General features: G+C 37.9%; 1 protein-coding gene across 1 annotated transcript in view; it reads left to right on the forward strand.

Annotated features, from left to right (window-relative positions):
- The window catches only part of CNOT1 (CCR4-NOT transcription complex subunit 1), a 4,219,019-nt gene that overhangs the window by 2,361,365 nt on the left and 1,842,362 nt on the right, over positions 1-15,292 (forward strand). Inside the window, exon 22 of the mRNA XM_044079520.1 lies at positions 6,812-8,272. Coding sequence (XP_043935455.1) covers positions 6,812-8,272 — 1,461 coding nt within the window. The remainder of the gene's footprint in view (positions 1-6,811; positions 8,273-15,292) is intronic.

A 15,292-nucleotide genomic window follows, 5' to 3' on the forward strand; every position in this document is an offset into this window, starting at 1 on the left:
CTTTCTACCCTTCTATAGGAAAATTGGCATTTGTCACCCAACCTCTCTCTTAAAAATCATTGGCCAATAGAATATTCCAATTGTCATTGAGAACCTTCCTAATAACCTGATGATTCCTCCATATGTGGTTATAAATCTCAAAGTAGAATCGTGCATAGTAGGTGAGTGGTCCCTATATTCCAGCAATTGACTTCTCTGCTGTTGACCACCAATTCCTGGCAGATAAATGTCAAATGGACGATATCCCTTTCTAAAATCTATTAGTTAGATCAATGGTGGCATCCTGATAATCCCTAGCAGAGGAACTGATGCGTTTGATCCTCAAAATTGGGATTTGGGAATATTTCGACAGTGTGGCGTGGATGCATACTAGATGCATGGAGTAACGTATTATATTGTGGGTATTTCGGTGGATCTTAGTACCAAGAGTATTATCAGTATTTCTATAAACCGTAACATCAAGGAAGCCAATCTGATTCAAGTTGGATGTAACCGTAAACTCAATTCCCCATACGTTACTGTTAAGATATTCCATAAATTCACATAAATACCCTGAATCCATGCAACCATCCAGCAATCGTCTAAGTACCTGCTCCATATGTCCATTTCCACCATGTAGATATTGTGTGATGGATTATAAATAAGGCATTCCTCCAGGTAGGCCATGAACAGTCAGCGTAAATGGGTGCAAAAAGCTCCCATGGCGTCCCTGAGTTGCCAATAACATTCCCCTTGAAAATACAGAATGTTTTTATTCAGTACATGTTCAGACATACAGATGATTAATGTATTGAAACCTGGTGGGTATAGGTCGGCTTTCTCTAACCAAAATTGTAAAGCTTGCAAGCCTGCCCAATGTGGTATGCTGGTGTAAAGGGATCTAACATCCAGTGTGCACAATAACCACTGTGATTCAATTTGTGTATCCTGGATAATTTGTAAGAATTGTGTAGTGTCTTGGATCCTGGCTCTCACATGTTTCAATAGAGGTTTTAAGTGCTCAGTTAAAAAGGCCGATAGTGGTTCCGTGAGTGAGCCATGCCCTGAAAAAAACGGTCTACCAGGTGGGGATGTAAGAGATTTGTGTATTTTGGGAAGCAAGTATAGTATCTGTTTAGATGGATCAGTAACTGTTAAATGTTGGACTACACTGCAGGAGATGATACCCTCTTCAACCGCTCTGTCGATAAAGGCATCAATTTCTTTTATGAATTGAGGTGTGGGATCTATGCCCATAGACATATAACATCTAGTGTCAGATAACTGCGAAGACCTTCCTGAATATAATAATCCATATCCAAAATGACCACCGCTCCACCCTTATCTGCTTGAAGAATAACAATCTTGTTATTTTCTTTAGTTCCATCAGAGCCTTCTTTTCAGTAGGATTATATTTCTGCAGAATTTGGGATTCAAAAGTGGAAAATGGAGATCCCTTATACGCTTGTTGAAATGTTGCTACATACTTATTCATAGGGGCTGAAATGTTGATTTCTGAAATCTAAATTCAGTAGATCTTTGAACATTAACTCTATTGGATCTGAAAAAATATCTTTAAATTAAGGCAAGACAAAAATCCAACACATCTACTGCAGTTTGATATTGATCACAAAAGAAACTGGGTACAAATCCCAACCCTTTATTCAAAAGTCTTTGTTGGTCCCAGTTAACACAGTATCAGAAAGATTAAGAACATTGTTACATCTGTATCCCCTATTTCAACAGAACTTGGATCAAGCCATCTATTGAATCTGTGCCTTACCTGTTGGTATGTTTACCCCTCTTTGTTTGTTACCCCTTCTAAAGGGATGGCAGCATTGGGTTGTTTCTTGGCAGGTGATTCTACAGATGGAGTACCTTCACTATCTGAGAGGACTCATCACCTGAAGTACTGGTATATGACCTATCACTATGCTTTAAAATAGACCTGGGCCTTTTCCTTGTCCCCCTTTCATACTTGGACTAACATCCTTAAAACTAACTGATCTTTGTATTTAAAAAGGTCTCCTCTACTATAGTCCAAAACATCCCTGTTAAATTTTTTTCACCTTTCTGTCCTTGATTATTTTATCATAGGTTGTTAATTCTTTGGACAATTTGGTTACCATCTTTCATAATTGGTAAAGATTCAAATTTCTTACATTAAATACTTAGATTCCTAACTTCAGAAATGTTTTTTTGATGGCCCTTTCATAATAAGAAGCCAGTATCCTGACAAAAGCCATAGATCCATCTTGTCCCGCTTGATTCCTTCCCCGGTCAACCTCTGTTCAGATCTGCTGACCATTGGTCTTAGTCAAACCAAAAACCTCTGGGAAACCCAAAATTTTTTATGCAAATAAGCCTTGAATAACCTCAGATGCCAAATTTTAAACCCTACCCCTTTGGGCCCCTTTTTTCCAAATTTGAAAACACTGTTTGACATCCGTCTTGTATTTTAAAACCTACTAACATCGAGTTGCTGCTTGGGATAGAGTCCAGACCAAATACTTTAATATCCCCCCGATCAGCACAAAACCCCTTTCAAGAATGTTGTCCAGGTCCAAAATATTAGTAAAGGTATACCAAATTGCCCAAAGAATAAATTTGGCCCCAAAAATAACTTATATAAAGTAACCAGGATAAAAAAATTTTCAATTACTAAAAAAAAAAAAATGAAAGCATAAATTGAGGTGTAAGGACAAGAATAAGGCCCAGCTATTAAGATCACAAGGACAGGTCACATTGACTAACCAGAAATAGATATCAAAACACTCCTTATACTGTATGTTCAGATTTCCACACCGTATTGGGTTTCAATATTTGCCACCCCCAAAAAATAATCCGTTATAACATATCACTGAACTAACACCAGATGTATATTCATATAGCCTATAGTTGGCATATATAAGCCAAAATAAATCTCTAATGACCAAAAGACCATTAGGATATCAATAATCCCCAGTGAATCACTGTTGTGCCCACTGATCCTATATACCCCTAGTGTATGCAGTTAAATATGTTTGAAGTCCGTAGGCTATTCCTTAAACAGTGAGTCAGAGCAGGACCAACACAGGTAGAACTAAAGATCCTGTTTAGATATCATTAGTGTAACAAGGCTATTTCTCCAAAAACATATAGGCAAAGTAAAAAGCCTAATGGCTTTTAATATTTTAGTAGACCATAATGGTATAGACCCATTTAAAAATGACTTGTACCAGCCAACTTTTTAATAAACCCTCAGCAAAAGTTGTTCAAACATGCACCAATGGTATATAACCCTCCCGGGGTTTTTTAGTTATATAAAAACAATAAATCAATCAAATAGATTAATGAACAGACTGGTGAATATTTCAATGAAAAAATTATAACTTTTCATTGTATTCATACTGTATCCTAATCCCTATCGATCCCAAAATGAACCTATAAATCCCCTTTTTGTACACCTTTGACCATTGAATTTATGGGGAAAATTCCTTATAACAGTTAACGATGTTATTAACTTCTGATGAATATCCCAAGGAATCAAAAATATTAATCAAATGACGTTTAGAATCATTAAATATTTGCACCATTCACTCAAAATTGGGCCACATGTCCAAAATAACTTTCCAAGAGTTAAAAAATCTCAATGACCATAGACAAAGGCCATATAGACATAGGTATTAAAACCTTGAATAACTTTCAAAAATATTATGCAAGTGGTACCAAACAGCTGTCAAAAACCCTTTGGGGTTTACCCTAAATTGTACATCAATATAGAAAAATGATCCGTAAAAGGGGGAAAACCCCCTCTTTCACCTTACAAAATTTAATATGGGGAAAATTTTAAAAATACCTTTAAGACTTTCCCTTTCCTTGGGTTGATATTTAAACTGTAAAAAAACCCCAAAAAATTTCCCCCCAAAACATAAAATGCAAAGGGAAAATAACCTAACAGTATGTAATGTACAAAATTCCCGGTTTCCCCCGTATTTGAATAGGGCCCCGGAAATCCCTTAAAAAAAAACCCCAAAATGAAAAATCCCTTTAAAAAACCCTTTTTCCCACAATTATAGGTTTGGGGAGAACCTAAAGGGAAAGGCCCAAAAACCGTTTAAAAAAAGGGGAAATTCCCCTTTACCTTTGTTTTTCCGGAAAATTTCCCAAAAAAATATAGAGGTCTAAGGTACTTGATTCATTAATGGTATATTTTGTTTCGGGCGGACTTTTCGGAAGACATATTTGGTAACTGGAATTCCTTTTTTGGAACGGATTTTGGTATTTTATTCGTGGACAATAATATTTGTGGGTCGCTAAAGATTTTCAACAGCCACGTTCTTTTTGGGCCTATATGGACTATCGTGGAACTATCAACAACATATCTATGGGACCCACCCATGGTTCGTTTGGGGGACCGGGACATTAATGATACATTACATACTGTATAGGATTTCCTTATCTGCATTTGTATGTTAAATTCCTTTTTGGGTATACAGATGAATATAAACAGTTATGAGATGTTATTAGGAATTTTCTTATAATTTTACAGATATATGTATATGTCTGGTGCTTAGTAGGTTGGTTTTGACTAACTACGGATCACTTCTTTATATTGATGTACATTTTAGGGTCAATATTAATGGTTTAGACAGCTGTTTGGTACCACTGTGGATAATATTTTCGAAAGTTATTCAAGGTTTTTCAACACCTATGTCTATATGGCCTTTTTTTATGGTCATTAAGATATTGTCATTTTGGACGTGTGGACCGGGACATTTTGAGTGAATGGTGCACAATATTTAATGATTCTGAACGTCATTTGCTTATATATTTTTTTGATTCTTTGGGATATACATCAGAATGTTAACAACATCTATAATGTGTTACAAGGATGTTTCCCATAAATTCAATGGTTAAAGGTGTACTTAAAGGGGATTTATAGGTTCATGATTATCTATAAGGAATCCCACTTTGGGATCGATATGTGACTAGGATTCAATACAGTATGAATACAATGTAATGTTATCATTTTTTCATTGAAATATTCATTAGTCTGTTCATTAATCTATTCGATTGATTTATTACTTTTTATATAACTAACAAACCCGGAGTTGGTTATATACCATTGATGCAGGTTTGAATAACTTTTGCTGATGTTTATTGAAAAGTTGGCTGGTACAAGTCATTTTCTAAACTGGGCCTTTACCATTATGGTCCACTAAAATATTACAATTGCCATAGGGCTTTTGTATTTTGCCTATATGTCTTTCGAGAAATAGCCTTGTTACATCAATGCACATCTAAACAGGATCTTTAGTTCTACCTGTGTTGGTCCTGCTCTGATTCACTGTTTAAGGAATAGCCTAACGGACTCTCAAACATATTTAACTGCATACACAAGGGGTATATAGGATTAGTGGGCACAACAGTGATTCGCTGGTATAAGGATTATTGATATCCTAATGGTCCTTTGGTCATTTGATATTTATTTTGGCCTATATATATCAACTATAGGCTATATGAATATACATCTGGTGTTAGTCCAGTGATATGTTATAACTGATTAGGTTATTTGGCCTGGTGGCAAATATTGCAACAATACGGTGTGGAAATCTGAACATACAGTATAAGGACTTGTCTTGATATCTATTTCTGGTCAGTAGGTGTTACCTGCCTTTGTGATCTATAATAGCTGGGCCTTTTTCTTGTCCTTATACCTCAGTTTATGCTTTCAATACGCTTTGTCTACTATTTGATTAATATTTTTATCCTGGCTACTTCATATAAGCTATTTTTGGTGTCAAATTTATTCTTTGGACAATTTGGTATACCTTTACTAATATTATGGACCTGGACAACATTCTTGAGAGGTTGTATGCTGATCGGGAGGATATTAAAGTATTTGGTCTGGATTCTATCCCAAGCAGCAACTCCAATGTTAGTAGCATTAACATACAAGACGGATGTCAAACAATGTTTTCAAATTTGGAAAAGGGCCTTAAAGGGCTACGGGCTAATATTTGGCATCTGAGGTTATTCAAGGCGTATTTGCATAAAAATTTGGTTCCTAGAGGTCTTCGTATTAGACTTAAACCAATGGTCAGCAGATCTGAACAGAGGTTGACCGAGGAATGGAATCAAGCGGTACAAGATGGATCTATGGCCTTTGTCAGGATACTGGCTTCTTATTATGAAAGGGCCATTGACAATAATATTTCAGAAGTTAGGAATCTAAGTATTGAATGTAAAAAATTTGAATCTTCTACCAATTATGAAAGTATGGTAACCAAATTGTCCAAAGAATTAACAACATACGATAAAATAACTAAGGACAGAAAGGTGAAAAAATTCAACAGGGATGTTTTGGACTATAGTAGAGGACGACCTTTTGAAATACAAAGATCAGTTAGATTCAAGGATGTTAGTTCAAGTGTGAACAGGGGGGGACAAGGAAAAGGCCCAGGTCTATTTTAAAACATAATGACAGGTCATATACCAGTACTTCAGGTGATGAGTCCTCTCTTACCGATAGTGAAGGTACACCATCTGTAGAATCACCTGCCAAGAAACAAACTAATGCTGCCATCCCTTTAGAAGGGGTAACAAACATAGAGGGGGGCGCAAACATACCAACAGGTATAGGCACAGATTCAATAGATGGCTTGATCCAAGTTCTGTTGAAATAGGGGATACAGAGTGTAACAATGTTCTTAATCTTTCTGATACTGTGTTAACTGTGGATCAACAAAGACTTTTGAATAAAGGGTTGGGATTTGTACCCAGTTTCTTTTGTGATCAATATCAAACTGCAGTAGATGTGTTGGATTTTTGTCGCTGCCTTAATTTAAAGATATTTTTTTCAGATCCAAATAGAGCTAATGTTGAAAGATCTACTGAATTTAGATTTCAGAAATCAACATTCCAGCCACCTATGAATAAGTATGTAGCAACATTTCAACAAGCGGTACTAAGGGATCTCCATTTTCCACCTTTTGAATCCCAGATTCTGCAAGAAAATATCAATTCTACTGAAAAGAAGGCTCTGATGGAACTCAAAGAAAATAACAAGATTGTTATACTCCAAGCAGATAAGGGTGGAGCGGTGGTCATTTTGGATATGGATTATTATATTCAGGAAGGCCTTCCTCAGTTATCTGACACTAGATGTTATATGTCTATGGGCATAGATCCCACACCTAAATTCAAAAAAGAAATTGATGCCTTTATCGACAGAGCTGTTGAAGAGGGTATCATCTCCCGCAGTATAGCCCAACATTTAACAGTCACTGATCCATCCAAACAAATATTATACTTGCTTCCCAAAATACATAAATCTCTTACATCGCTACCTGGTAGACCGATTGTTTCAGGGCACGGCTCACTCATGGAACCACTATTGGCATTTCTAACACAGCAGTTAAAACCTCTATTGAAATATGTGAGAGCCAGGATCCAAGATACCACACAATTCTTACAAATTATCCAGGATACACAAATTGAATCACAGTGGTTATTGTGCACACTGGATGTTAGATCCCTTTACACCAGTATACCACATTGGGCAGGCTTGCAAGCTTTACAATTTTGGTTAGAGAAAGCCGACTTATACCCACCAGGTTTCAATACATTAATCATCTGTATGTCCGAACATGTACTGAATAAAAACATTCTGTATTTTCAAGGGGAATGTTATTGGCAACTCCAGGGGGCAGCTATGGGAGCATCTTTTGCACCCATTTATGCTGACCTATTCATGGCCTACCTGGAGGAATGCCTTATTTATAATCCATCACACAATATCTACATGGTGGAAATGGATATATGGCGCAGGTACTTGGATGACTGCTGGATGGTGTGGCATGCAGATTCAGGGTATTTACATGAATTTATGGAATATCTTAGCAGTAACATATGGGGAATTGAATTTACGGTTACATCCAACTTGAATCAGATTGACTTCCTTGAAGTTACTGTCTATAGAAATACTGATAACACTCTTGGTACGAAGATTCACTGTAAATACCCACAATATAATACGTTACTCCATGCATCTAGTACCGTCCGAAATATTCCCAAATCCCAATTTTTGAGGATCAAACGCATCAGCTCCTCTGCAAGGGATTATCAGGATGCCACTATTGATCTAACTAATAGATTTTTAGAAAGGGGATATCGTCCATTAGATATTCTATCTGCCAGGAATTGGTCGGGTCAACAGCAGAGAAGTCAATTACTGGAATACAGGGACCACTCACCCACTATGCATGATTATACTTTGAGATTTGTTACCACATATGGTAGGAATCATCAGGTTATTAGGAATGTTCTAAATGATAATTGGAATATTCTATTGGCCAATGATTTTTTAAGAGAGAGGTTGGGTGACAAATGTCAATTTTCCTATAGAAGGGGTAGAACATTGGGTTCTCTTTTTTCACATTATAAACATCAGGATAGTGGAGGAGCAAAATATAAACAACTCACCATTATGGGGGTTGAGCTTTTGGGTACCTTTCCGTGTAGGCATTGTATGTCGTGCAATCAGGTAAACAAAACCAAACAATTCACCAGTGCTAATACTAGTAAAGTTTATGATCTGAGAATCTTAGGTAATTTTTCCAGCAGTTGGGTGATATACCTAGCGACATGTCAGTGCTCAGCCTTTTATGTGGGCAAACTTCGTTCACTTGTATTAGAATAGGGAGCAGGAGTGACATATGGAACAAAAGCCAACTAATGCACTTTTCAGCATACACTTAAACATCCTTCAGCTAGGTTCATGTTCACTGTCATTGACAGGGTCATATGGTAGAAGCCATCAACAGGGATGGCAAAATATACTAAGCTTTAAAGAGAAATATTGGATTATTCATCTTGGAGCTTTGTTTTCCAGGTCTAAATGACCATTTATGATGAATATTATTTCATTCAGCTTTTGTCCTATCGGTACAAGGCTATGAGAAGCTCCATTGTATTTTGATGTGACAATTTTGTTGTATTTACATTTGAATTATCACACTATACTTTTTGTGACTACTAATGTCATTTTAATATTGTACATATATATATGTACATATATGTTATATGGAGTGATTGTTGTTAAATTTGAAATATATATAATTTTGTCTATACTTTGTGGACAGGGATTGGACATAGTTGATTCATGTTTGTATGGCTTTGTTATACCATCTTGTGTTTATTTTCATCATTTGTTCATAATCATCTTAACACACTCATTGTATCTACATTCATATTTGTTAATATTAATGCATTTGTATTTACAATGGTTTATTACCTTTGTTATATATATGATTTTACAGGCCTTTGAAGTCAGTTCTTTGGGCTCATGAATATGCATTAAATGGATAGGGGTTGGATTATACCATTGGTAAAGCATGACTGATGCAGGATATAAATATGTATGATGCTCCAGTCTGGGCATGTTTTTTTATTCACTGAAGAAGGCATTTTGCCGAAACCGGTCTGAGGGTTGGATTTATGTTTGGGACATTTTTATGTTCCAGTTTCTCTGCAAAATAAAGCGTTGGACTATTTATGCTGGCCGTTTGTGTTTTTTATATATTTGAACGGCCTCAGTGAAAGGTACATATAAGTGAGATACACCTGCAATATATTACAGACATATTGCAGTTGAGACTTTCTTGGGATTCGGAGCATATGTATTACTGCACCTTTTCTGACATGCAAGCAATGTCTACTCTCACCTATTGACATTATTCATTAAGTGTGATTCCCCACTTTTCTGCCTAATGTTAGTACTTTTCAGAGTAATTCAGAGGGGCACAGCTAAGTTTTGTTTACAAATTAGGGACATCCCTGTAAAGCAGTCACAGTTGGGGAGTCTGGCCTCTGCCCTATTCAACTTTGCCAGTGTTTATCCTGGTCTGATACTGTGTGGTGTTTGTACGGTGCTAATGTAACATTATTCCCTGCTAGAATGGCTGGTTCTCTTTTCACAGTCATGTCATGCAATTCCACAACAACTGCTGGTAAAGACCCACAGAACAGGATTTGTGTTATGCCATTCCTAATTTCCATTTACATTCCCTCATTGCAATGCATGATATATTTATTTCAGCACCACATTATTTGTATATTTTCTGTGGCTTACTCTTGGCTGCTGTGTGTCCTGAGCTCTACCTATCTACCTATTCCTGCCTAGCTGCCTGTACTGATTTAGTGTTGATAACCTGCCCTTACTGAAGATCCTGGGTCCCTGCATTAAATTATTCCTACTTTCTCTTCCTAAAGTCAAGGAAAAGAGGGTGTCTTCTCCCAGAACTCATCCCTTCAAGGAAGCCAGAAACCTGCCTAGCTGACTGTCCTGCTTTAGTGTTGATAACCTGCCCTTCCTGAAGACCTTGGGTCCCTGCATTAAATAATTCCTACTTTCTCTTCCTAAAATCAAGGAAAAGAGGTTATCTTCTCCCAGAACTCATCCCTTCAAGGAAGCCAGAAACCTGCCTAGCTGCCTGTCCTGCTTTAGTGTTGATAACCTGCCCTTCCTGAAGACCCTGGGTCCCTGCATTAAATAATTCCTACTTTCTCTTCTTAAAATCAAGGAAAAGAGGTTATCTTCTCCTAGAACTCATCCCTTCAAGGAAGCCAGAAACCTGCCTAGCTGCCTGTCCTGCTTTAGTGTTGATAACCTGCCCTTCCTGAAGACCCTGGGTCCCTGCATTAAATAATTCCTACTTTCTCTTCCTAAAATCAAGGAAAAGAGGTTATCTTCTCCTAGAACTCATCCCTTCAAGGAAGCCAGAAATCTGCCTAGCTGCCTGTCCTGCTTTAGTGTTGATAACCTGCCCTTCCTGAGACCCTGGTCCCTGCATTAAATAATTCCTACTTTCTCTTCCTAAAATCAAGGAAAAGAGGTTATCTTCTCCCAGAACTCATCCCTTCAAGGAAGCCAGAAAGTATGTTTGTTACTGTTTGTAAATGATATTTTTCCATACTAAGTAGGGAGTAATTGTCCCTTCCCTGCCAGGATAGCCAGCAGCATTACAACTCTGTACTCCTCTTCCTTCATCCCTTCCCTCTTTTTGCTCCTGCACTTGACTTCACTCTTCCCACCCTTACTCCTAAACCTACTTTTCCCCCCTCAAGCTACTGCAGCAGTCCAGTGTGTAGCCACTAGAGGGCACTCTTTTCCCAGTACACCTAGCCTACAACTTCTGAATAGAATTTCTTAGGTAATTAGTTTTACCTTACTCGCATAGCCGGCCTTAGGTATAGGCTAACTAAGTGTGCCTGGCTTGGCAGGGTGCTTTTCCAGTATTTGTTAGGTATAGGTAGACCTGGATCTCAGATTGTGGTACCATGGAGCCATTTTGCCTAGGGCACCAGTTGACCTAAGGCCGCTCCTGCTTACTCGTTTCTTTCTGTCCCACTTTCCCCTTTTATATTTATCATAATTATATTATCTACCCAACCTACTCAAACAATCATTACCTCTATTACCTCCTTCAGCTACCTCCTCCTAACTTACCTCTAGTAGTCAGCATTCCACTGATGGTTTTCCTCAGGTCTTCCTCCTAGCTCAACTCTCTTCTTCATTACCTCCTACCTATGTATATCTTCATTACCTCCACCTATCTATATCTCATTCCCATCTTTACTTTCTAACACTACTTTTTCCTTTTCCTTTACTTCACCTACCTGACTATAATATGTCTTATCCTCTTCCTCCCTCCATTGCCTGTTGCTGAATTACTTTCTATTTTCAAGTCTTGACTTATCTGTACCTCCCCCTACATATCTCCCTCCTGCTGTTCTACCTTACATCCTTCCGACCTATTAGATATACCTGGTCCTTGCCTTTCCTGGTCTGTACCTCCCCCTTCTGCTCTCCTCCCCTCACTACCTCACATTCTTTATGACCTATTAAATATACCCTGTCTTGCGAGGTGCCATCTTTAACTCCTTGACTAAATCTTGGCTGCTGTGCATCCTGGGCTCTAGCTATCTACCTATTGTAAGTACTTGCACTGTATCATTGTTGTTTATTTAAATGGACTTACCTTTAAACTTGAAAACAAGAATACTTTTTAACTGCTATGTTCTGTAAACTGTTACCATGTCTGTGCTGGTGTAGTCATTGCCGTAAATAGCGGTTGGTTTATGTGCTTTTCTGTTGAACTGGTTCATATTGGCATAACTGTAGATTCCAATGTTGTATGTCTGGGTCTGATATTAATACACACAGATAGCGTTAGGTGTATCGAACATTTTTGGCTTTATTTGCCGCTTTTTTAGTACTCTACAGCCATATTTTGCTCTATTACCTAACTTGAAAGTGCAGGTCTATCTTCTAGTTGCAAAGACTTTTAGATTATGCGTGGTACACGTGGAGCAGTGAAACGCTGACCTGCCTACCTGTATGAAGTCCAATAGCCACTCTCTAACATATTTGGCTTGCCGGTTTACAGATAACGCCATGGTATACTAGTGTTTTAATATCTGTACAATGTTCAATAGCCACTTTCTAACATAATTTGGCTTGCCGGTTTATTGAAAATGCCATGTTATACTCTTGTTTTCACTGTACGTTTCCCAGGATGAAAGCCACTCTCTAACTTATTTGGCTTGCCTGTTTACTGTAAATGCCAAATTAGACTGGCGTTTTAACTTTAATTTCCTATGAATAAACATTATCACTCCAGTCCTCATATTTAAAGCGGTTGTGACAGTGGGTTAATTCACATTAAACTAGTTAAACTGTGTTATTGTTTATGTAACTGTGCAGCGTCTCACTATCTAATCACTTAACAGTATTCCCACATCAGCCCAGCGAATAAAGTGCTGTTGCTACTTATTCTGTTAGATTGGTTAACTTAATGGAGGAGCCTGACTACCCTTATGTATCATGTAATATATTTACTGTACAGTAGTGGGCTTTTTGGTATTAGGCTTTACTTTACCTAGGTTTCCTAATTATTACCATGGAATCTAGCTAACTTTTTGCTGACATTGTTAGCATGTTCATTCTGGTAAGAAACTAGCCTAACAGGTTAAGGTGTATAGTTGCTTACTATTTTGTACTGTTTCATTCTCAGCGTGTTAAGCAGAACATCTTCTGGAAGGGAATTTAATCTGTATGACAGTCATGCATCCACTGTATTGAACTGCTAATACTATACCTATATTTGCTATAGTGATTCTAATTGCTTGTATTTGCTTACTGGTCATTGTGAATGAAATTTAATCTGCATTACAGTCATGCATACACTGTATTGAACTGCTAATACTCTACCTATATTTGCTTTAGTGTTTCTAATTTGTTGTATTTGTTTACAAGATAATACGCTCTCACTATACTATTGTTGTAACTGACTGATATACCCTAAAGGTTTATTTTCATTGCTCACCCCTCTTACATAGCTATATTGATTTAGAGTGTATTCTTGTAAATTGTTTAACTGACTAGGACATTTTTTTTACTTTGCTTAACTGCTAACTGTTTTTTCCTTTGTTCTTCACTACTATCTCTTCTTTCTCCCTTTGTCTACCCAGCCTGCCTAGCTGCCTGTCCTGCTTTGGGTTGATAACCTCCCCTTTCCTGAAGACCCTGGGTCCCTGCATTAAATAATTCCTCTTTCTCTTCCTAAAATCAAAAAAAGAGGATCTTCTCCCAGAACTCATCCCTTCAAGGAAGCCAGAAAGTATTTTTGTTACTGTTTGAAAAATTAATTTTTCCCATACTAAGTGGGGAGAACTGTCCCTTCCCTGCCAGGATAGCCAGCAGCATTACAACTCTGTACTCCTCTCCTTCACCCCTTCCTCTTGTTCCCCTGCACTTGACTTCACTCTTCCCACCCTTACTCCTAAACCTACCCCCCAAGCTACTGCAGCGTTCAGTGTGTACCACTAGGGCCCCCTTTTCCAGTACACCTAGCCTCAGCTTCTGAATAAAATTTCTTAGGTAATTAGTTTTACCTTACTTTTCTTTCTGTCCCACTTTCCCTTTTATATTTACAAAATTCTCTTATCTACCCCCCAAAACAATCATTCCTCTATTACCTCCTTCACTACCCCTCCTAACTTACCTCTAGTAGTAGCATTCCATGATTGTTTTCCTCGGGTCTTTTTCCTTTACTTAGCCTACCCTCCATTGCCCTGGCTCACTCCTCCCCTATCCCCCCAATTCCCCCACCCCACTGCATCTGACCTTTCCTCCTAACCACACCCACTTAAAATTTCCCCCCATCCCAAATCTCATTATACCTTTCCATCTTCTAAGCACTCCCCTATCTTAACATACACTTCACCCCTTCCCTCTCCACCCTCTACTCTAGAAGCACTATGCCTATTCCATCCTTATCACCTTACCTCAAAAAACTACTTTATTTTCAATACTTTCCCTTTTCCCTTTCATTCCTTACACCCTAACTGCCTATGAACATCTCAGTTTCTCTAGCTTCCACCAGCCCAAAAACAAACACCCTCCTCTTTACCAACTAGCCTTAAACACATAAAAATAACATCCCCTACCAATATTTCCTCCCCAAATATCAAGATACCCATATTAACTACAAAACCACCTTATTAAGAAGGACATAAATACTGAACCCTTCCTAATCCACAATATGACTACACCTCACCTCCCACAAGATGGTGATATACATCCCAATCCCGGCCCACCAACATTAGTCCTGCTTCCCTAGTGCCTTCTACCTCTCCCTCTACCCTACAAGGCCTCAAACTCCCTTTCTTAGCTCACTTAAATAAAAGTTAAAAATAAAGTTACACACCTTCATCCCTACTGGATGTACATGACTTTGACATCCTTTGCTTAACGAAACATGGTTAAAACCAACAACCCAAGCTATGAATCACCCTCCTGGATATAAATTTTAAGAATGGATTGCCTTAACAAGAAGGGGGGGGTGTGGGTATAATATAAAAGCAGGGCTCCAACTTTCACTACTAGATGCTCACCCACCATCCATACAACTCTGAAATTATTATCACTAAGCTACAGCTAAATACTTGTAAATCCATCTACATTTTATGCTCATATCTTCCTCCAGGCAAAAACATCAACTCCTGAAAATATCCTTTCTGGCTGTCCATTAACTATCCAAGGAAACCATTGTGCTAGGTGACTTTAATATAGACTGGAATACCTGTAATACTGACAACCCAACTAATCACATAAAACTACATGGCTTCTCCCAAATTATCACCTACCTACCACACCCATAAACCCACCAACAAAGAAACCCCCCTTGATTGGATCCTAATAAATACCCAGTCCATAACCTTAATTTTAAAATGTTTGGTATTAACCTTTTTGGGCCCCCGAAATTTG

This window comes from Protopterus annectens, chromosome 8.part0 (genome assembly GCF_019279795.1).
Source record: "Protopterus annectens isolate FY-2018-M chromosome 8.part0, PAN1.0, whole genome shotgun sequence".
NCBI classification, from domain to species: Eukaryota; Metazoa; Chordata; order Ceratodontiformes; family Protopteridae; genus Protopterus; species Protopterus annectens.